General features: G+C 51.6%; 10 protein-coding genes across 10 annotated transcripts, besides 1 other annotated feature; 5 read left to right on the top strand and 5 right to left on the bottom strand.

Moving 5' to 3' along the window:
* Positions 1-22394: part of a sequence feature (contig 1.65 1..278071(-1)) that runs on past both edges of the window.
* pab1 (polyadenylate-binding protein fabM) lies at positions 720-3303 on the top strand (the record flags this gene model as incomplete). Its single annotated transcript, XM_050611349.1, has 2 exons — positions 720-2770; positions 2831-3303. The coding sequence occupies 2 exons, from the start codon at positions 720-722 to the stop codon at positions 2976-2978; spliced, it is 2199 nt and encodes a 732-aa protein (XP_050467385.1). The 3' UTR covers positions 2979-3303.
* On the bottom strand, positions 3387-5405 carry ANIA_04001 (transcription factor domain-containing protein; the record flags this gene model as incomplete). The annotated part of the gene is made up of 1 exon (XM_656513.1): positions 3387-5405. The coding sequence occupies one exon, from the start codon at positions 5403-5405 to the stop codon at positions 3387-3389; it is 2019 nt and encodes a 672-aa protein (XP_661605.1).
* ANIA_04002 (uncharacterized protein) lies at positions 5724-8036 on the bottom strand (the record flags this gene model as incomplete). Its single annotated transcript, XM_656514.1, has 7 exons — positions 5724-6048; positions 6115-6431; positions 6482-7036; positions 7080-7141; positions 7367-7749; positions 7917-7930; positions 7971-8036. 7 exons carry the CDS (start codon positions 8034-8036, stop codon positions 5724-5726), a joined length of 1722 nt encoding a protein of 573 aa, XP_661606.1.
* ANIA_04003 (isocitrate/isopropylmalate dehydrogenase family protein) lies at positions 8393-9504 on the top strand (the record flags this gene model as incomplete). Its single annotated transcript, XM_656515.1, has 2 exons — positions 8393-8621; positions 8678-9504. The coding sequence occupies 2 exons, from the start codon at positions 8393-8395 to the stop codon at positions 9502-9504; spliced, it is 1056 nt and encodes a 351-aa protein (XP_661607.1).
* Positions 9873-10600, bottom strand: ANIA_11423 (uncharacterized protein; the record flags this gene model as incomplete). The annotated part of the gene is made up of 2 exons (XM_050611348.1): positions 9873-9962; positions 10403-10600. The coding sequence occupies 2 exons, from the start codon at positions 10598-10600 to the stop codon at positions 9873-9875; spliced, it is 288 nt and encodes a 95-aa protein (XP_050467384.1).
* ANIA_04004 (SMP-30/gluconolactonase/LRE family protein) lies at positions 12191-13551 on the top strand (the record flags this gene model as incomplete). The annotated part of the gene is made up of 6 exons (XM_656516.1): positions 12191-12223; positions 12260-12563; positions 12732-12884; positions 12950-13180; positions 13221-13441; positions 13519-13551. 6 exons carry the CDS (start codon positions 12191-12193, stop codon positions 13549-13551), a joined length of 975 nt encoding a protein of 324 aa, XP_661608.1.
* ANIA_04005 (uncharacterized protein) lies at positions 15116-16066 on the top strand (the record flags this gene model as incomplete). Its single annotated transcript, XM_656517.1, has 3 exons — positions 15116-15310; positions 15380-15748; positions 15959-16066. 3 exons carry the CDS (start codon positions 15116-15118, stop codon positions 16064-16066), a joined length of 672 nt encoding a protein of 223 aa, XP_661609.1.
* On the bottom strand, positions 16292-16873 carry ANIA_11424 (uncharacterized protein; the record flags this gene model as incomplete). Its single annotated transcript, XM_050611347.1, has 3 exons — positions 16292-16442; positions 16565-16618; positions 16869-16873. 3 exons carry the CDS (start codon positions 16871-16873, stop codon positions 16292-16294), a joined length of 210 nt encoding a protein of 69 aa, XP_050467383.1.
* Positions 18377-20532, top strand: ANIA_04006 (GMC family oxidoreductase; the record flags this gene model as incomplete). Its single annotated transcript, XM_656518.1, has 6 exons — positions 18377-18582; positions 18651-18912; positions 18962-19336; positions 19418-19631; positions 19677-20428; positions 20509-20532. The coding sequence occupies 6 exons, from the start codon at positions 18377-18379 to the stop codon at positions 20530-20532; spliced, it is 1833 nt and encodes a 610-aa protein (XP_661610.1).
* On the bottom strand, positions 20756-22394 carry ANIA_10503 (CaiB/BaiF CoA transferase family protein; the record flags this gene model as incomplete). Its single annotated transcript, XM_050611346.1, has 6 exons — positions 20756-20964; positions 21051-21344; positions 21402-21930; positions 21992-22112; positions 22171-22202; positions 22251-22394. The coding sequence occupies 6 exons, from the start codon at positions 22392-22394 to the stop codon at positions 20756-20758; spliced, it is 1329 nt and encodes a 442-aa protein (XP_050467382.1).

Here is a 22394-nt window from a genome sequence, read left to right as displayed (position 1 = left end):
GTGAGAAAAAAATAAAAAATTGGACCCCAATCGGGCGGACCGCCTTCAGTCTTAAGTTTTTTTTTGTCTTCGTCTCTCTTTGATCTTCCCTCCTCCTCCCCTCCTCAAGAAGACTCTCTTCCCTTTCATTCTTCTCCTGCAATCCTCCTTTTTTTCGACTTCTATCGGAAAAAAAACTTCAAAAAAAACCCGGAAAACGAAAAAAAATTGTTAAATATCCAGGCCTCTGCTCGGATTCTCTTATCTGAATCTATATCTCGAGACTGTGCTGTGTGTGCGTCTGTGTGGTAGAAATCCCGTGTCTGCCGCTTTTGCCTCATTCCTCGTGATCGCGTCTCATTCGCATCGCCAACTCTCCAATTCGATTCTCTTCCTCTTCTTATTCTCGTTCTCGAGTTCTACCGAGTCCGTACGTCTTCCGTCCTGCTGTTCTGGTTGTGTTGGATTGCTTGGCTACCTGGCCTCTGCGACCGCCTTTGCCTTCCCCTCCTCTCAATGTGCGATTCCGCAGAAAATCTTCTCTGCGCATGTAATATGCGCCGAGGATGTATTTTCTGAGAGCATGTTCTCGGTCTCTTGTCCTGCCGGTGTTTCATTGTGACTATAGTATGGCTCGGGCTGAGACGCATTGAACGCTCGTGCTCCGGTTTCGCTAGGACATTTTTTTCTCCTTTAAAACCCATCTGCTAACCACTTGTCTCGTACAGTAGCCTCTCAAAATGTCTGCTGAAACTTCTACCACCCCCGCCCCCGCCGAGAACACCAACGGCACCCCAGACAACGCTCCTGCTCCCGAGGTTACCGCTGTCGAGGCCCCCGCTACCACCTCCCAGCCTCACTCGGCTTCTCTCTATGTCGGTGAGCTCGACCCCTCCGTGACGGAGGCTATGCTCTACGAGCTTTTCTCCTCCATCGGTCAGGTTGCCTCCATCCGTGTCTGCCGTGATGCCGTCACCAGACGCTCCCTCGGTTATGCCTACGTTAACTACAACGATACCGCTCACGGTGAGCGCGCTCTTGATGAGCTGAACTACACCCTGATCAAGGGCAAGCCCTGCCGTATCATGTGGTCTCAGCGTGACCCCGCCCTGCGCAAGACTGGCCAGGGCAACGTTTTCATCAAGAACTTGGACAGCGCTATTGACAACAAGGCTCTGCACGATACCTTCGCAGCCTTCGGTAACATTCTTAGCTGCAAGGTCGCTCAGGATGAGTTCGGTGTCTCCAAGGGTTACGGTTTCGTGCACTACGAAACCGCTGAGGCCGCCAACAACGCCATCAAGCACGTTAACGGCATGCTTCTGAATGACAAGAAGGTCTTCGTCGGCCACCACATCTCCAAGAAGGATCGCCAGAGCAAGTTCGAGGAGATGAAGGCCAACTTCACTAACATCTACATCAAGAACATTGACCCAGAGGTCGAGGATGAGGAGTTCCGCAAGCTGTTCGAGAAGTTCGGTGAAATTACTTCCGCCACTCTGAGCCGTGACTCCGAGGGTAAGAGCCGTGGCTTCGGTTTCGTCAACTTCTCCACCCACGAGAGCGCGCAGGCCGCCGTCGAGGAGATGAACGACAAGGAAGTCCGCAGCCAGAAGCTCTACGTTGGCCGTGCCCAGAAGAAGCACGAGCGTGAGGAGGAGCTCCGCAAGCAGTACGAGGCCGCCCGCATGGAGAAAGCCTCCAAGTACCAGGGTGTCAACCTCTACGTCAAGAATCTTACTGACGATGTTGATGATGACAAGCTCCGTGAGCTTTTCGGTCCTTACGGTACTATTACCTCCGCCAAGGTGATGCGCGACACCGCTCCTGTTGAGACCGCCACTCCTGAGTCTGAGACCAAGGAGTCCGCCAACAAGGAGAATGAGAAGGCCGCCGAGGGTGAGAAGGAACCTGCCGCTGAGGAGAAGGAGAAGGAGGAGAAGAAGGAGGCTGAGCAGAAGCCTGAGAAGAAGCCCCTCGGCAAGAGCAAGGGCTTTGGTTTCGTTTGCTTCAGCAGCCCTGACGAGGCCTCCAAGGCTGTCACTGAGATGAACCAGCGCATGGTTAACGGCAAGCCTCTCTATGTCGCCCTTGCCCAGCGCAAGGATGTCCGCCGCAGCCAGCTTGAGGCCAGCATCCAGGCCCGCAACAACATCCGCCAGCAGCAGGCTGCCGCTGCAGCCGGTATGGGCCAGGCTTACATGGCTCCCGCCGTTTTCTACGGCCCCGGCCAGCAGGGTTTCATCCCTGGTGCTCAACGTGGCGGCATGTTCCCTCCCCAGCCCGGTATGATGATGGGCATGCCCGGTCGCCCTGGTCAGTACCCCGGTCCTTTCCCTGGCCAGCAGGGTGGACGTGGCGTTGGCCCCAACCAGCAGATCCCCCCCAACTTCCAAGGTCTCCCCATGGGCGCCATGCAGGGCCCTGGTATCCCTAACGGCATGGGCTACCCCATGGTTCAGGGTCAGTTTGGTGGTGGCCGTGGCCGTGGTCAGGTCCCCGGAATGGGTGGTCCTATGCGTGGTGGCTACGGTGGCGGCCGTGGTGGCGTTCCTCTTGGCGGACAGATGCGCCCCGGCCAGGGCGGTCGCGGTCAAGCCGTCGGTCAGCCCGGACCCGAAACTCCCGTCGGTGTTCTCACTGCCCAAGCTCTCTCCGCCGCTCCTCCTCAGCAACAGAAGCAGATGCTCGGCGAGGCTCTCTACCCTAAGATCCAGGCCACTCAGCCCGAGCTTGCTGGTAAGATTACTGGTATGCTTCTGGAGATGGACAACACTGAACTGCTTGGCCTGTAAGTTTTTTATCCTCCCAGTCATCCCCTTTATATTGTGCAGTGCTAATGAGTATACAGTCTCGAGGATGACGAGGCTTTGCGCGCCAAGGTCGACGAAGCCCTTAGCGTTTATGACGAGTACATGAAGAACAAGTCCGACGAGCCTGCTGCCGAGAAGCCCAAGGAGGCTGCTCAGGAGGCTCCTGCTGAGGAGAACAAGGCTTAAATGTGCTTTCTCCCAGCAAGTCGGAATTCTGTCTCACGTTCTATTTTTGATGACATGACCTACCCATTGAATTAACGATTCACCTCCTTCTATCCGCCCTCCCTTATTCCTTCTTCTTCTAACCCCATTCTCCTATTTCCTTTATCTTCCACTTTTTTTTTTTCCCTCCTGGTCCTGATATCCCTGGGTTCGGTTCCCGACGTTCTTATGAAGGGCGGGAGAAAAGTTGTTCGGATTCCATGGCTTTTTTCTTTTCGTGGCGAGAGGGAGGAAGTTGTGATGTCTTTAGCTTCTTACCTGCTCGTTTATATCGATGACACGAGTGTAATATAGACTTATGACTTCCTCATGGTTTCTAAAGCTGTAAACCACGCATGTAGCTTTTATGTGTATCACAAAGTAGTTATCCTAGAAAGTCGGATACTGCTGCCCAAACAAATCCATCAGACTGTCGAAATTGCCCTCCTGCAGTAGGTCTACCATGTTGAAGTCCAACCCCAGCGCGTGACCCCAGCCGACATCTTGCCCGCCTATCTCTCCCGGCGTAAACAATTCGCTTCCTCCAGTTACGCCAGACTCCGTGATAGTTTCCTGATCAACTGTAGAATCCTGCAATTGAGTCTCCGCAGAAGACAACTCCAACTTCCGCTTCTTGCGACCATTCGTAGCTGAGACCGGCTGTGCGGTTGCTACCGACGATGCGTCCTCACCGACTGAGATAGTATGTAGATGCTGTTGTGCACCGTGGCCGATAGTGGCCATTTCATTCGAATTCTCTATGCCTGCAGTGCCATTACTAGCAGTTACACTAGACCCACCAGAAACAGCCTTAAGAAGCACCCTCAAAGCGCGCTGGCAGTGTCTGGCCGGCTCCCACTGCCCGGCCATAATCCCCAAGATCTCAAGACAATTCTCAATTTCTGCACAACCCTTGGGCAGCACATACTGTCCTAACTGACACGCGAAAGCGAGTACCAAGCCTGCCATCCATGCCGCGCTCAGGAATCCAGGCCAGAAGAACGCTTGGCCTGCGTCCTTTTGCGTGTTGAGCGCGGAGAGGATGTGCCGCGCGGCTGAGATGCATGATTGAAGTGCGGAGAGGAACTCGGGCGTTCCATTTGGGAGGGAAAGGGCAGGGCGGTGCAGGAGGAGGAGAAGGTGGTGGTAGAGGATGGTGAAAAAGGGGGTGTAGTTGAAGGGGGCTTCTTCAGTCTCTCTCGTTTCCAATGAGGATGGTGGTGCCGGGGGCGGTGGCGGTGGTAAGTCAAGGCCATTCCACCATTTATGGACGGATGTCGTCAAGAGCAGGACGGATGTCTGGGATACCGAGCGCACATAGATCGATTTATGGAAGAGCTCGAGGGCTTCGCCTGTTAATTTGCCAGACTGGACGTAGCTCGCAAAGGGCGTTTCCCTTCTCGTTCGCTCAGCTTCGGCTGCTGCCTCTTCTTCCGAGAGCCCTATCATGTTTGCGCCCGCAACGGGTAGGTGCTGTAACGGTCTATGCACCTCAGGAGCCCCCGGCGGACAGACATCAATGTCCGAGTCCTGGACACCCAGCGGTAAACCCAGCGCCTGGCTTAAGTAGCGATCGAGCGCGTACGCAGACCAGAAAATGCGCTTGCGGAGATGGCGGTGCTGCGAAGTGGCAGAGGCTGAAAGCTCCCTGTACCGGAACGGACATCTGTGGAGGCCCGCGTGCAGCATTGAGCGCAGCATACACCCTCCCACAGTTGAGGCGGTGCGCAGAGACATTGTTGCCACCAGGTACAGCTGCGCGGCGAGCAGGGCCTGCAACGAAAGCAGATCGTGCCGCGCTGTAAGAGGGGTAAGGAGTGTATGGATGCTGGAGCTTATGGGGGGTTGAATGCGGCATGACGGGGGGAGCGGGAGATCAGGCGTGATCAACATAGCGAGGTGGAAGACGCATTGAAAGATCGCTGTCCAAGCGGTTGAGGTATGACGCTTGTTCTGCTGCTGTTGCTGGTGCTGCTGAGGCTCTCGTCGTTCAGCTTCACCCTCAGCCGCCGTCTGTTCGGCTCCCTCCCCATACAGCCCCTCCATAGCCCTCAAGAAAGTTGGGCCATGCAAGAACGGAAACAGCGGATGCCATACTTTGAAATAGACCATCATCAGATCTTTTGCTAGCTGCTGCGGCGGCGCTTGGCCAAGCACACACGCGATGGAGGGGTCGTATTTCCATTGCGAGACCGGCGTTTCTTCTGCGCTTGCCTGGGTATCTGAGCGCAGGTCTTGCAGGGAGTCCTCGCTGCCTACAAGCGTATCCTCTGGTTGAGGAAATTCGCGCGAGGTTGAGCCGAATGCACGCCGGACGGTGTTGATGAAGAAGACCCCACTGGAGGAACCAACGAATTGGCTTTCTTGGGGTGAGTGTGCTGTTAAAGAGCCGATTTCGGGGGTTGCCATCTTAGCTAGAGTTCATTACATCTCGTTGGAGAGTTGTGGGGAAACGAGAATGAGATTGAAGTTGACTTTAGCTTGGAATGAGGCAAGAGGCGAGTGAGAGCCGGAAGATTTTTATCCGATACTTAAAATACGACATCGCACGAGGAATATATAACGGACACGACAAACATATAGTGGATATATTAAAGTCAAATACAGATATATACAGATATATACATATAATCTTGTAAGATTTAATGCTGCAGAAAACCAACCTTACCCGTACGTTTCTGACTGGGCTCTCTTAGCGTCTAGTCAAGGCTTAGGCGAAAGCCCATCCTATGCATCTAGGTTGTAAAACTGCGTCATATCAACCCTTAACTTGTCATACCCCATGGCAAGCTCCCTACTGAGATCCGCATCTGTCTCGGCCTGCACACAAAGCCTGAAGAACGGATCATTTTCCCTCGCAGTCTCGGCGTCCTGATGCAGCCGCGCAAAGTTCTCTCTCGACATCGGGTCAATGATTTCCTTCCAGATCTGTTTCCGAATGTCGGCGTATTTGGTAAGAATTTCTTCATCTGCGAGACCTTTGTGGATTCCGATCAAGGCATCGTAGAGGCTGCCGATGTCCGCGATGCCGCCAGTCAGGCCGAGGCCGCCGCTGTTGGTCGCATATTGTTAGCTGGTTTGCTATACCGGGAGGGTATTGGGGTTGGAAAGTGCGTACAAAGGGTTACACAGATGCGCCGCATCAGCTGCAAGAAGCACGCGTCCCACGCGGAAGGAAGGAGCGCAGCGCTGCTGCAGTTTGTACGGAGAGATATTGGTGATCTTGTACTCATGGGGTTTTGGGTGGCTTGGAAGGATTTCTTCGTAGCGTTTCGGTTGGCGAGAGATATATTCTTCACGCGAGAGGTTGGGGATATCTTTATACGTGACGCGGTATAGGCCGTCGTTTGTGATGCGCGCGACCATGAACAGGTTGTCTGGGTGGATGATGAAGCTGGTGTCTGTCGGAAAATCTTTCGAAAAGTCGTAGTAGACCTGTTTCTCACCTGAGTTTGGATGGTATAGAGTGTACGGAGGGGTCATACATTTGTTGCGATAATTTGCGCATTGAGTGTCTCGCCCGGGTATTCAGGCCCGAAGAGTTCTCGGCGAACAGTACTGCTCGCGCCGTCGCAGCCGATTATATAGTCTGCAGTCATGCGTTGCCGGCCGCTTGGGGTCTCAACATCCACCCAGGCATGGTCTGCTTCTTGTCCAACTTTTACCACACGGTGAGACCATTTGAGATCAGCCGTCGGCTGGCGCTGAGTGTGCTCTACTAGAAGTTCACCGAGCTGGTCTAGCGGTAGCACCACCATGCGGTGTGGATAATCTGCAGGAAGATGTTCAGTCGTGGTGCCTGCCACGAAAGTTGCGTCGGGTTTGCGCCAGGCCATGTTTTTGAGGGCGAAGCCGCGGGATTTTACGTCTTCCAGGACTCCCGCGCGGTCGAGCTCGTAGGCGGCCGGCGAGGCATAATGCGCTGCACGTGGCTGGTCACTGACTTTCGCTTCTGCATCCAGGAGCTCTACATGTACGCCTTGTTTGGAGAGTAAAAGGCCAAGGAGCAGGCCTGAAGGGCCTGCGCCGACGACGATGATCTACGCATTGTTAGAAGGTCCTTGGAAGAAACGGGAGACCAACCTTCTTGAGAGCCATAGTTGTAAGACTTGTCTTCTCTTCTGACAGTGGACGTGAACTTGTAGCTTAAACGCGGGGAGTATTCGTCATTAACGTTGTCACCGCGACCAACCCCTTATACGGGATTGCGGGGCTGTGGAGGCCGGGGAAAGCCCCAGACCCGGGGAGTACGGTGTACCGCTGGTACCGACGATGCGGGGAGAGGGAACAAAGCACAGAAACAGGGTCGCCTGACTACTACCAAAGAAACTGCTGCTGGAAATTGACCGAAGGGGCTCCACGCCACGTACTCAAGCTCGGCTGTGGTCCCGGGCTCTCCTGCTGTATCTGCAAACTGGCTCGTTCAATGCCCGGTTCGTCTCCAACTGTTGGAGTAGACAAATCACCTTGGGCAAGCTGAGGCGTAGACGTAGAAGTAGAAGCCCGTTCGGGCACAGATCGCTGACAATCTTCCTGCCAGGCGCGGATCTCCTGCACAGATCTTAGTGGGAACAGCTTCCAGTACTCGCTGCCCCTTTTTGCGGACCGGAGCTGCCCCGGGGGATCATGATGTGGGACTGGGATACTTTCTGCTAGCTGAGAGTCGGAAACCTGCTGCAGGATCCCCAGAAGGAGGCCTTCGGTCTCTTGGAGACGGCGCTCAAGGGCTTCGATGTAGCCCTTTGCGGGTCCTCTACCACCGCCAATCAGCAATCACAGGCTTCTATGGGGATAACCGTGCATAAATACCGTTTTAATTGCTCAGGCCAATTGCAGCTGCGCCGGTGCTCGAGACATTGGATGCATTTGGGCCTCCATTTTGTTAGGCTATTGAAGCTCCCGTGGATGAGGTGTGCTTACCGATTTCCGCTGCACTACCGGATTAGCTGGGCTTCTGCCTAGGGATGCCCTTACCTTCTGCTTTCGTTGACGACAGGAGTTACAAGCAGTTGTGATTCGTGACTGTGATCGAGCAGGCATCTTGAGGAGTCGACGATGATGACGATGATGATGGAAGATGAGTCCAACTGTGAAGAAAATGGCCTAGATCACGTGACCATACGCTGTTCCTGATTGTCTGATTCTGCTTTTGCGAACCGAGTTGCTGGCAAAGGCAGCAGGTGAGAATTGCGTAATTGTATTGTTATATAATCATAGTACTTGATATCGGATACTTGTTTTGTAGGACTTGGGAGGATGAACTCTCACGGTGACCCAACTTACAGGTTGCAGAGTCGGCTGAAGGATCAGCCGAATTGTTCTCCCGTCTACGACACATAAGAGGATGCAGTCACTCCCTTCTCAATCTCTTTACTCACATCAACCATCATCTCAAGATGCATAAGATCGCTTCTATTCCCGGTGACGGCATTGGCCCAGAAGTGGTCTCGGCCACAATTCAGGTCGTCAACAAGCTCGCCTCGAAGCTGGGCTTCCAGATCGAGTTCACCCATCTTCCATGGGGAACTAAGTACTACAAGGAACACGGCCAGTTCATGTCTGACGATGCCCTGGATATCCTTCGCAAATTTGATGCCGGCCTTTTTGGCGCTGTTGGCGATCCTGGTATGCTTGCTTCACTGCAACCCCCTCGCATTGATTAAGAATTCTGACCTTGGTAGACGTCCCCGACCATATCTCCCTCTGGGGCTTGCTGTTAAAGATCCGCAGTCCACTTCAATTGTACGCCAATGTCCGTCCTGTCCGGACTTTCCCTGGAACCAAGAGTCCCCTCACCACGGCTAAAAACGGCATCGACTGGGTGCTTGTGCGTGAGAACTCCGAGGGCGAGTACTGCGGACAAGGAGGACGCAGCCATATCGGCCACCCGTGGGAGGCAGCTACTGAGGTCGCCGTCTTCACCCGAGTGGCGATTGAGCGGATTATGCGGTTTGCCTTTGAGACCGCTCGCTCGCGGCCACGCAAGAAGCTTACGGTGGTGACGAAGAGCAATGCGATGCGCCACGGCATGGTCCTCTGGGACGAAGTGGCTGCAGAGGTGGCCAAGGATTTCCCCGACGTTGACTGGGATAAGATGCTGGTTGATGCGATTACCATCAGGATGGTTGCCGAGCCGGACTCGCTGGACACAATTGTTGGGACAAACTTACATATGGACATTCTTTCGGACCTGGCGGCAGGCTTGGCCGGTTCAATCGGCGTGGCCCCAAGCAGTAATCTTGACCCTACGAGGAAGAATCCGTCGCTATTTGAACCGGTGCATGGCAGTGCATTTGATATCACGGGCAAGGGAGTTGCGAACCCAGTGGCTACGTTCTGGTCCTCCGCTGAGATGCTCTCTTGGCTGGGAGAGAAAGATGCAGCAGATAAGCTGATGGGCTGTGTTGAGCGAGTCTGTGAGGCTGGCATCCTTACAGCGGATTTGGGAGGAAACGCGAAGACACAGGATGTAGTGGACGCCGTATGTGCAGAGATTGACCGGCTCTGAATTTAAATATTAGATAGACATAGCACGATAGAGTCGTTCTTGAAATCGCCTTCACCAATAAACATATGACAGTTGTTGTTCCGCCCTACTACCAAAACATTAGCGCTAGCAGTGTATTGAACCACCAGCACTCAGAAAAGGGCGGCAGAAGGCCCTTTATATTTCCGTACGACACGCTAAAAATCCTGCTTAATGCTGGAAAATCCCCAATCTTAGGATTTGCATATAGCAAAAAGCTATTTTTTTTATAATAGGTATGGTGTCTTGGCCTGCTTGGGAGGCTTTATTGGCTTTCAGGATCTGATGGATATCGCGTCCGGGGAATGACCATGCAACTGGCGGTGGACCGGACTCTCAGGGAGCAACTGCTACTCCATGGTGGCAGTCAATCCGGCTCGCGTCAACCAAGATAGGTTGTTCATATCCTCGACATCTCCTGTATATGTTCCCTGGACTAACTGAGGTCGTGATATCAGTTTTCAACCAATCCGCACTGTCTCTCGTTGCCGCCACCACTGCCGCTGAGACTGGGGAACTTCTTGAGATTGTGAACTATAATGTGAGGGAGAACAATACGTCTGTGCGGGCCATGTTTCTCTCCTAAGTGATACATCTACTGGGGAAACCGTACTGACTATCACATTGTAGAACTCCAATCTCTACGCCCTGGCTGAGATTCTCAACAGTCTCTCAGAACTGCCGTGCAATCGGATCTCGCAATGGATGCGTGAGAGTTCTTCCTCAACTGGCAACGACCATCGCCATCCACTACTGCCATCAGCTCGCTGATCCACGAAGCCATCCGCTCGGCTCACGCCCTCTCCAAGCCCACTGTGCTCACGCGGGGCAAATCACAATACCCCGTTCTGGTATAGACGTCCCCTTCCACTCCTCTCACCTTCGACCTGGGGTTGCCGCCTGGTGGAACTTTCTGTTGGCCCGAATTCGGCCGGAGAACGTCCAGCCGGATGCCCTGGAGGGCAAATCTGTACCAAACGTGATAGGCCAACCATTCTCCTTGGATCGGGCATATATCGCAGAAGCTGCATGTTTGAGTGGGAGTGAAATGTTGAGGCTGGCGTTGAGGAGACGGCATGTTGAATTGTCTATAGTGTGACATTTTCTTTTGTTTTCCTGCATAGATACTGCCACACTGTTGTGTCGTCCTTCGCATGTTATTTCACTGTTCGTACCTGACCCCCACTCACCCATTCAAATGGTAGTTGACAACATTGCAAACGTCACACTTTAGACTGTTTTCCAACTGCTTTTTGCAAAGTTCCCTCAATGTCCAAAGCCATAATCTAGTGATTGGAGTTTTAAAGCCAAATTCTGGAATTCGATCATGTAAAGTGTCTATAAATAGTTAACTAGTATTTCGCTCTCCGGGGAACGAGGTTGGAAATGTAATTCAACACATCAAAAGCAGGCCTGGGGTGAACCATCTACTGAATATCGACATGTCATTCCTTTCAAATAGTCTCTACTCAATGAGAGAGTGACCTACCCAGCCAAGTGATTCCAGCTAGATGTAAAGAATGTGTGGATATGTGGTTGGTCAAGTCTAGACTGTCGTGGATTGGATACGGGTTGAACATGAACCTATCCAGCCCACCTTCATATCCATGTGGGTTGGACTGTGGATCCTGGGTATATCCATAGTCTATAGGATAGTAGGGTTTTGCATATTTTCGTCCAGAAATAAGCACCTAGCTGGTTTTACCTTTCAATTTCTCTTCTTTTTGGCATATACTTTACTTTCAAATCCTATATAAATGTTCAATGTTTAGTGGGATAATGCAATATTGAATCATCAAATCCCCATACAGTAGGTATACCCCTAACTACTTTTTATCGGTTTTGTTTCATTGGCTTGCCGTATCTACGGCTCATTGCTTGTCGATTTCCTGTCCTGATCTGACAAGAGCTCGGCCTCGGGTCCTGAGAGCGAGCAAAATAGATAGCAACTTGCCTACCCAAAGTTTAATCCTTTAGCCAATCAGACAAATGTACGCTTATTCAGGTACGCGCACATTGTCCCAATGTCTCACCTATCTCACGTCAGTCACGAGCAGCATGGTAGTATCATTATATGGTCCAAGATGCTTCCCGAATGACAGGCACGTCGATCGACTGACTGATACCCGAGTAAGTACGTAAAGACACCCAGATTCAGAGAAGATCGCTGTACGCATTATAAGATCAGAAATCATTTCTAAAAAGAAAAGGGTTACAAACAGCAGCTTAACTCTTGTCCGTACGAACTCATGTGAGCTTTGACCCCTGCCCCCACGTGGAATCACCACATGCAACTGTCAGATTATGCAGGGGCCTGCAGCTAAGGCATTCCGCAGCATCAATTTCAGAATGCGCTCTTCTTGGATCTCTACTCAGCCTCGTTTCTCAGACATTTCGACCCCAACCAGGCCCTATCACATTGGCATTGCGAATGTACCTGAATCTCTACTATAGCCTTGGCCCTCGGACTTTCGGCTCCGATTTAGCCCTAAGGCTCCAACAATGAGCTCGGGGTCCGCAAAGGAACCCAAAATCGAAATATGTCTGCGTCCTCGAAGGGAAGAGGTATATAAATGGGACTGCGGCACTGCTACTGGATTCCAAGTACCCACCAATAGCCGTCAATCATCATTCATCAACCGACGATCCTTTCATATTCTTGCCCATCATGGCGACTGCAATCCTTCTTCTTTTCTTTGCTGTCTATTCACTCTTTACTGTTGGTGTCCATGCTTAGACGGTGCTATCCTCATGCGGATCATGGGACAAAAGGACGGTAATCTGCGTCCACAAATATGCCAGTGTTCTGCCTGGAAAATTCTCCAGAACTCCTCCGATCAACCTCGGGGCCACGGGCAGCTTCGCCTCAGCTGTGGTCCCCGCGGATACATCCTTTGCATCGATCGCGAATGCTACTTTCATTGTGTATGATCTTGCTCGAGCCCAGGCTATCCGAGGGAGTGCGCCCACGTTCCAGATGATGTTAGCACGCCCATGGTCCACCATGAAGCTCCGACATATGTGCCGGAACTGGGCCGTCTGTACGTCTGGCCAATCGATCAGGCAGACACCGAGCTGCTGGTTATCAACCTGAATGTATCGCCGCCCAATATGGAATATTTCACCCCGAATCCGCCGCTGTATGCGGCCACAGGTTCAGCCTACCACAACGGCCTGCTCTACTACAGCACCACCGGCATAAATAATAGCCTCCTCTGAATTCTTTACGACTGGAATCTACACCTTGGACCCCAAGACGAATAAGACGACACCGCTCCTTAGCACCTACTTTGGGTACTACTTCAACGGAGCAGATGACTTGGCCATTGAGTCCAATGGCGACATCTGGTTCACAGACGACGGTAAGTCAAGTCTCCTATTCACCTGAATGCGGCACTCGCTGATCCGAATATGCAAATCAAAACAGACTACGGCTGGCTGGACAAGACGTCGACTAATGCGCCGTCACTGAACCCGGCCATCTATCGATTCCGACCTAGCACTGGAATGGTGCAGGTGGCCAGCACAGCTCTGAGACAACCCAACGGCACTCGCTTTTCTCCGTCTGGCAAAATCTTGTACGTGACCGACACAGGCGCGGCTTCAGGGTCTCTATCGGTACCCTTTGATGAGATTTCTTATACGTTGGACTACAGAGGTCCGCAGACGATTTATGTCTTTGATGTGGTGCAATATAGCACGAAGACCAGCTCCATTATCAATCAACGCCCAATCTACCAGGCTGTGGAGTGGGCGGGCTGATGGACTGCAGATCGCGCGCAACGGATATCTCGTCGCCGCTTCTGGATATCCCATCGACATTATGGATGGGACCGGTATCCTGTTAGTGCAGATCCAGGCGCCGTTTCGCGTCAATAGCATTGCGTTTGCAGGGAAGAACATGAATGAGCTCTGGCTTGTGGGTCTGGGCAACATTGCTCGAGTGGATTAGGCCTTGCAGGGATAATCATGTACGATATATATTTGTGCCGATAGATGGGGGTGCCTCCAAGTATTGGACTTGGGTGAATTTAATTGGGAAAGTTTAGTCTCAGATAGCTGACTACTGCACTGTTTTTCTATGGAAGCCTGTCTGGTGTAAGTATTTCTCTGGGATCCATTGGTAACTGCCCTTCCATTGTTTCTGTTGGTCACATACGCCGCGCAATAGTGCGACTTGGGCGGTGTTGTAACAGTTATCTACCTAGTATTAGGGATATTCACCTCTTACAGCGGACAATTGATTACTTTTACCAAGTCAGGATATTACACGTCATACAAATAGCTCGATAGCAGGAGACTCGACGGTATACTTTTATAAAGTCTAGTACCAATGGTAGTGTTTGAAGTCTGCTAGCGAGTAGCTATGCCTGGCACTCTTAAGTATATAGGTAGGTTGCTCTATCATATACTAGAACTCTTTGCTAAAGGTCAGAGACATAATCACTAATAGACCGATTATCATCCGCTGAACGTTACGCTGATGAATTATAGTCAAAGTTTCAGTCATCATCGTGCTAGCTGATCCTGCCTCTCGACAGGCCTTGGGAGCCCGCGTTCCTCACAACCAGCAGCTTCGTCACCTATTCCGCTGCGAGTTCGTCCTGACCAGTCGTTGAGTCTTCCTCCGTCTGGTTCAACGTTGACATGACGAGATTGACCCGGTAGACCTATTCTTACCGGAATTCGGCCACGTAGCGGGTGCTCTGCGAGTCCGACATGACCGCATGGTAGTCAGTGATGTGGCTAAGTTCCGTCCAGCCCGAATCTTGTCCAACATCGTCTTCCTCAGATCCGTGTACAATGGGCACTGTAGGAGGACAGGTCTCGGCGTCTGGGACCCGGGACCCAGGTAGCACTCATCAGAACCAGACCCATCGATGTTGGACAAGAAGCGATTGAACACTATACCCATTGATCTCGTGTGAACCAAGATTGATGTGTACGGCTGGGGAAATTCTCAAATAGCCGTAGATTCTTCTTGTCCGGAGCCGGAACCAGTCGTTCCTTCTCCCCGCCCATTCAAGAGTCCATCTCTCCTTGATGCGCCGCCACACAAGGCGCTTAGCAATGAACGCTAGAAGGACTCGATCTTTGGCCGGACCACGTGCTGGCCGACGATCGCTTAGGGTTTGGCGCCGCCTGGATGGCGGCCGGGCACTCGGAGAAGATAACCCTCTTTGCGGGTCTCTGGCCTTCGAATCGCAAACTGGTCCCTGACCGAAGCGCTATGGCTAACAAACAGTGTATAGACTCTGACTGCTACACGCCTGACGTTGCGTAGTTTTAAGGGACCCTTCAACACCCATGGAATCGATATCTGCCCTCCTCCAGAGGATCCAACCTCCATCTACATTGTGGCAGTGAATCACCTGCCCAACCTGGCCTACTATGACGACCCTACTCGCCCGATCCCTTCTGAAATTCCCCAAGCTCGCTCGTGGCTGGAGATCTTCCATCATAAAATCGGCTCCACCGAAGCAACGCACGTGCGGTCCGTCTGGCATCCCCTGATCTGAACCCCAAACGACGTGTATTTCCAAACGCTAAATGAGATCTACGTCACCAACGATCATTCTACCGCGATGGAATCATGAGACTCATTGAGGATCTTGCGTACGGAAAGACAGCCCCGACCGACCTGATCCACCTGAAGATCGCGGATCCCATCACTCAGAGCCTGAAGCACGGAGGCGAGGTAGATGACATGGCCGGTGTGATTGGAACCGTGGCGAACAAAGGTATTCACAACAACAACGGTTTGGGTCACGGCAAGACCTCGTCAGAAGTCATAATCTGCCGTACCGCCATCGGCCAGCTTCTCCTGGCGGAAGTGGACTAGCAACACAAACCCCAGCTCAAGATTTACGAGATGGTTCAACTTCCCTGCACTCTGGACAATCCGTCCTACTTTGCCGATCCGTACGTTGCCAAAACCGGGAGAGATGCCAGCGGGTATGTTCTTGCTGGCCTAGCACAGGCAATCGCCTTCTCGAATGGACTGGACCCGGTGATGGTCGTGCTGGTCCAGCCCAAGGCAAACACCAAGTCAAAGAGCAAAGACATGGACCGCAACAAATGGACACAAAAGGTGGTTTTCCAAGATGACGGGCATATTCTCCGAACCGCCAGCACAGCTGTTCTGGTAGCAATTGACCCGGATGAGAACAATGGGAAAAAGCAAGCAAACCTCTTTGTGACCGGTCCGCTGGGCCAAGGGGTCGTGGTCAGTAGGATTGACCTTTGAAGTCGGACTTGTCTCCTTCCAGCCAGTGCGCAAGCATACCACTAGTTCACTTAAGTCTATGGTCACCGACTTTGCCATCTGTCGCTGTTTGTTTAGAGTTTAGGTCCCTCATGCCCTGTTTGGTAATATTTGCTTCCAAGGATTATTAGAGTTAATTGCCCCTAAAGAAACTGGCGTATACTGTATCAGACGCCAGTCAATGCGCGTGGTGATATATATGCATGCGGATATACACCTATTCGGCCCCTTCTCGATAACCTCGAGGAAATCAAACCCTACCTCTGCAACCAGTTCTAAATGATCTAGAAGATCTAGTCGTCATCAGGAACGGAGAAGACTGACATCACAGCTTCAGGGTATACAACATACCAAACTCACAGACAATTAACGGATCCCACGTTAATCTAGGCTATTCTCGAAGGGATCTGTTAAAATTTACGTGCTCTTTACGGGGTCTTCTAAGAAAATGTCCGCTTTTGAGCATCCTTAGTTTAACAGTAAACCTCAGACCTCAAGTATGCTTTACAAAAGGGTATCGATATTCTCGGGTCTGTCGCGCAGAAGACACATGCTGCCGAATGGGATTCGCGGTCCTATTTCTCGCTCAATGATGCGTTCTTTTACCATACGGCTGGCATTGGTGAAGGGTCGGATGTTACCAAATGGAATACACCTGTTTGATGGCATCAATGCTGCCTGCCACTTCCCCTCTTAATCCTAGTGCAACTCACCCGCCCTGTGCCAATGCATCGGCTTCGCGTACAACCCAGGATATGCAATGGCAAAGTGACTGACTGTTCAAGACTAATCTGGTAGTCGCCTTGGTAGTTTGGCGGTGTTTTTCGGATACTATATAGGGCCATACAGCGCACACCCAGCTCCACTAGTTTCCAATACTACGGAGTAGGCCAGAAACGAGGCACATCCCAGGTTCCAGCTTCAGTCAAGGCCGAGTAGGGCAGGATGACCATAGGTCTCACTCCTGTTGATCTGCCGTCTCTAAAGGTGGATCCAACCACGCATTGTTGAGCATTTTGCTCATAGTACAGCATGTTGTTCATGTCGAGATAGTGCAAAATCTTTCCAAATTTAGGCCTACTTCATTATGTCATATTGAAACCAGTATTCTATATATGGAATATTAGAGATAGATTCACGCCCACCCTCATTTATTGCAGTTAGCTAAATAAAATACTCGTACTAAGTCTTGAAAGTGGGCTGGAAAACAACCAACGTGTGTTTAAGAGTGAAGCCGATTTCGAGGATTACATATAGACTAAAAAATCGCTGTCTGGAGTAAACGTTTGTCGTCTTTCTTGACACTACGAAAGAATCAGGATATAAAACAAATGCTAGCTTGCGCTGGCTCATGGCTGGTCACTACGAGGCTGGATTGAACCTGCAATTTGCTTCATCCACCTCCTTGTATACTCTTGAGATCAACACCACCTCACCGTCTTTCGGCGACTCGAACCCGGTGATTAACACTCTATGAGAGCTAGTGCGTGCTCTTTATCCCGGTAAGTGTCTTGTTAGAATGTCAATGCTCGTTATGTTCGAGATACTAAACAAAAGGTCCCGTAGGTGACCTGACTCCATCATCACCACTCAGGCGAAACACATCGATCGAGCCAAAGTCAAGCGGAAGAAGATCACCATAGCCTCCATTAAATGAAGGTCTGTCCGGCCTCAATAATGACTCGACGCCGCAATGAATCGAGTCGAAAGATCAGACACAAATGGCTGGATTTGCGGTTTACAATAGGAGTACAACAGTGCTGCCAAATGCTCGACCAGACATTTGATACCAGGGCAGCGAATGGAAGCTATGATAATACGTATACAGGTCGATCAGCTTCCACTACCTCGTTATTAGCGTCTTCCAGCACAGAAACGGAACCAATTGAGAGGCTCGCGTTGCTCAGATACGGCACGGAACTTTCCCCACCTCAAATTCGTCTTAACGGTTGGCATCGAGGAAGGCCTACAGTTGAAAGAATGATGTTGGGCTCTATCTTTGACGGTCTGTCGAAAGGGGTTCTGAGGTGTTGCGCTATTGACTCGGATAAGCGACCTTTCCCCATATGACCATTTCTATTGAGCAGAGTATTCAGGGAATCCTACCGACAGGCTCCTTGAATCTGATACGAAGGACGGAATACGCTATCAACCCAGGAATCCTGACAGTTATTGAGCATCATCTAATACTCCCTGGTTCCTTCGGCTCAACCACTATAATCGCAGTAGTCATTGCTATACGCCATGGCTGAGGGACTATCACCCCCTTGAGCCAGGAGGCGATATGTTGTCTAGATTGTTGAAATCCCGAGCCTGCGGTTTTTGGGTGCTCATTTGGGGCCATTGAGCCCAAACCCGTGTCCAAGCTAGACTGGTTGCTAGCTTCCTTTTCCTATGCTATTCATTGGTGGAGTTGACCTTGTCACTCCTGGTTAGGGCTAAATTGGCAATATATCCGAAGCTATCCAGTCAAAGCTCTTGTGCCATCTGCAATACCCTTGTCAGCAACCTCGCCCAGCTGATCCCCTGCATAAATAACCCCTAGAGCCTCCAGAGGAAAGAGGACCACTTTTAAACCACACGATCGCCATGCATCTCACATGGGCCACCGGAATCGCCGGCCTGGCTATATGGCTCGGCCGCATCCCACCTGGTCAGACCCTGGCCACGGAGTCCAGGTTGCTGGCCACCTACGACTATGTGATTGTCGGCGCAGGAGTCTCAGGACTTACGGTAGCGAATCGCCTGTCAGAGAACAAAAAACTAAGTGTTCTCATCATTGAAGCAGGCGGATTGTACGTGTCTTCTTTTTTTTTGCTTGTTCTACCTCGCGCCTCAGTACAAGAGATACTAATTGATTTAGCGACGAAGACGAAGACTTTATCCTTGTTCCTGGCCTTGCGGGGAACGCAATCGGCACAAAGTATGACTGGAACTTGACATACGCGGTAAACCCGGACCTGGGAAATCGTACTGTTTCTATCCCCCAAGGAAAGGCAGTCGGAGGCTCGAGTCTGTTGAACCGCATGGTCTTTGATCGCGGATCCAAGGCTGACTATGACCGCTGGGAGGCACTGGGGAATCCTGGTTGGGGTTGGAGGGACCTCTTTCCATTCTTCAAAAAGGTATGCATATGCGCGCCCTAGAGCAATCGAACTTATCTGATCAACCTAGAGTGAGAACTTCACGCCTCCAAGCGAGGACGTGATTGATGAGTGGAATGCCACATATGACCCAGCAGTCCACGGCACGACTGGCAACGTCCAGTCCAGCTACGCTCCGTGGATTTGGCCTTCTACAAAACAATTCATCAGCGCGATTACGAGCCTTGGGGTCCATGTTCCCCGTGATGGTGCGAGTGGCGACGCCCTCGGTGGATTTTTCGTGCCCCATAGTCAGGATGCGATTTCTGTGACTCGGAGTGACGCCCGCAGGGCCTACTGGGATGCGGTGTCGAAGAGACCCAATGTTCATCTTCTTACCGGCCAGAGAGTGACAAGAATGATCAGCAAAAGGACTTCGCGCAGGGTGCAAATCACTGGAGTGGAGGTATGTACCTACCCATCCTCACAACCACTGTTCACAGTATATGAACAGTAAAGAATGAACTAATGCGAATGATTCCATCAGTTTGCAGCGCACCGATCAGGGGCCCGAACTATTGTTAACGCTCGCAAGGAAGTACTCCTAGCAGCAGGGGCAATTCACACTCCTCAGCTGCTGCAATTGTCAGGAATCGGTGACAGAGCAACCCTCAACAGGCATAACATCTCCACCGTAGCCGATGTCCCAGGTGTCGGCCGCAACCTCCAGGACCATCTTCACGTCCCCGTAGTGTTTTCATGTAGGTGACAAGCCCGTGATTCGACTACAGCACTAACAATGACAGTCGATTTCCCCCTAACCGCCACGAATCTTACGACAAACAGCACATTCGCCGCTGAATCGTGGGCCTTGTATCGCACCCATAAGACAGGCCCTTACGCCGACGCAACTGGCGACTTCCTTGCCTTCTTTCCAACTGTAAACTTCACCTCTCAAGCTGATGTCCTCCAGGGCATTGCTGCTGATCAGAACCCGCAAGCCTACCTGGACAAAGACACTCCGCCCTCAATTGTGGACGGCTACGCCGTCCAGCATAAACTCCTCACAAGCGGACTCGCCGCTACGGATGAAGCGCAGCTCGAAATCATCTGGGCGGACGGCACGTTTGTTCTCGGCCTCCAGCATCCCTTTTCACGGGGCAGCGTGCGTCTAGCGTCATCCGACCCTTTCGCGCAACCTCTCGCGGACCCTGCGTATCTGCGTAATCCTGTCGACGTGCGGATCCTAATCGAGGCGATCAAGTACGCGCGCTCGTTAACCACAACCCTTTCTCTGGCGGCATTTAACCCCGTCGAGCTCGTGCCCGGTGGCAGCATCACCTCGGATGAAGATCTGGAAGCTTATGTCCGCGGCGCAGTAGACTCGCTCTTCCATCCATCAGGAACTTGTGCCGTGGGTAAATTTGAACTTGGTGGCGTTGTTGATGTGGACTTCAAGGTACATGGAGTGAAAGGTCTAAGAGTTGTGGATGCCAGTGTGTTACCAATGTTGCCGGCGACGCATATTCAGAGCTCAGTCTATGCGGTTGCTGAGAAGGTGAGTTCGCTTTTGTTTCTCGAATCTTATCCGTAGAAACAGCTAGTGTGCTTATTACTGATTCTACATCGTTTGGACAGGCCGCGAAGGCGATTCTATCTTAGTATCTTGGATGATGTGAGATTAGTCGCTTGTTATCAAGTTCGGCGCCTCTATATTTCAAGAAAGTACTATTAACAGCTAGTAACATCGCACTGACACTTGTATTAGTGCTGATATTGCACAGGAGGGTTTCAACTTTTCATGTCTCGTATGTACAAGGTCTACCGCCAATGTATACAGTTCCTAAGCCAGCAGCACCAGAATAGAACCAATCTACCTTGATGATCAAGCGACAATCTTCTCTTTTCTCAATCCTGCAATCTCCAACTCACTAAGCCCAATCTCCATTAGAACTTCATCCGTATGCTCCCCCAGCAATGGCGGCGCCCGTCGAATGCTCGGCTCCGCATTTGAGTACTTCACCGGCGGCGAAATCACCTTGATTAGCCCGCATGCCGGATGCGCTATTGTCTGGACCATACCCCGCGCTTGTACTGCATTGGCAACGCTGTTAGAACATCACGAAGCATTTACGAGGAGCTTGAGAAACCGATATAGGATAGTAAGCGGGTAAACGTACCATGTTCATGCCCCATTGTCCCAAGCACATCGTTAACAACGGCAAAAGGCAGTCCTGAGCCCTGGAATCTTTCCTGCCATTCCTTCGTAGATAACTTTCTCGTTTCGTGCTCAATCATCTCTTCAAGGACAGACCTATTAGCGACGCGGTCCGAGTTCGTGACAAAGCGCGCGTCACAAGCCCATTCTGGCTTGTTGAGCCGCGCGCAAAGGATTCCAAAGAGCTTGTCGTTCGCCCCGCCAACGAAGATGTCCCCGTCCGCTGTGGCGAAGGATTGGTAGGGAACGACGGATGCTGACATGTCAGTTAGTGGAAGAGAGATGAGAGGAGGTAGGTGAGTTGTATCCATACGATGCGCGGTTCCCCATCTTCCACTATCCTTCTGTCCTGAGATAAGAGGCCCCTGCCCCATATTCGCCAGCGTCGCAACCTGGCAATCACTGAGACAAACATCCAAGTGCTGTCCTTCTCCTTTTCCAGCCTCTCCGTTCTCTTTACTCTGCGCCCTCTGCCAGAGTGCTGCAAGGATACTCTGCACCGCATAAAGACCCGTCGTGAGATCCGTAACCGCAACACCAACCTTCACCGGCGGGCCATTTTTACTCCCTGTCAGATGTGCCAGCCCAAACTCCGCTTCAACCATTACGTCGAAACCAGGCCTGTTGCTGTAGGGCCCTGTCTGACCATACCCTGTGATGGAGGTGTAGATCAAAGAAGGGTTTATGGTCGACAGGGTCGGGTAGTCGAGCTTGTATTTTGCGAGGCTGTTGGGAATGTAGTTTTCGACGAGGATGTCTGCTTCTCTCACTAGTCTGTGCAGGATATTTTGGCCTTGGGGATGAGCGAAGGAGAGGGCTAAGGAGCGTTTGTTGCGGTTTACCTACATTTGACTGTTAGAATCTGCTTGCTAGGGTCGGTAGAGATAAAGTAGGGAGCCATACGGAAAGGTAGTAAGCACTCTCGCCAGGCCCTTCTCGGCCGTCAATGTATGGTGCATAAGGAGGGCCCCAGGCGCGTGTATCATCCCCGCGTACAGGGTGTTCAATTTTAATGATGTCTGCGCTGTCTCAGTCAACATTTTAGTTCGACTATCTCCTGAAAATTGTGCAAGATGATATACCCAAGATCGCCTAGTATTTGGGTACAGTATGGCTATACAACGTCAGCTTGGGTTCACGACTTGTGTGAGCGCGAGCGTACTCCTGCCAGAACCCGACTTAGATCGAGCACTTTCAAGCCGGCGAGGGGGAGCTTTTTGTTCTTGCTTTTCGCATGCGTTGCCAGGCTTCGTATTGAAACGCCAATGGGCTTCAATAGCCGCAGAGGCGCACGTGATAACAGCAT

The sequence above is a fragment of the Aspergillus nidulans genome, chromosome II (assembly GCF_000011425.1).
Source record: "Aspergillus nidulans FGSC A4 chromosome II".
In the NCBI taxonomy this organism is placed as follows: domain Eukaryota; kingdom Fungi; phylum Ascomycota; class Eurotiomycetes; order Eurotiales; family Aspergillaceae; genus Aspergillus; species Aspergillus nidulans.
This window is presented reverse-complemented; position numbering and strand designations above follow the sequence as displayed.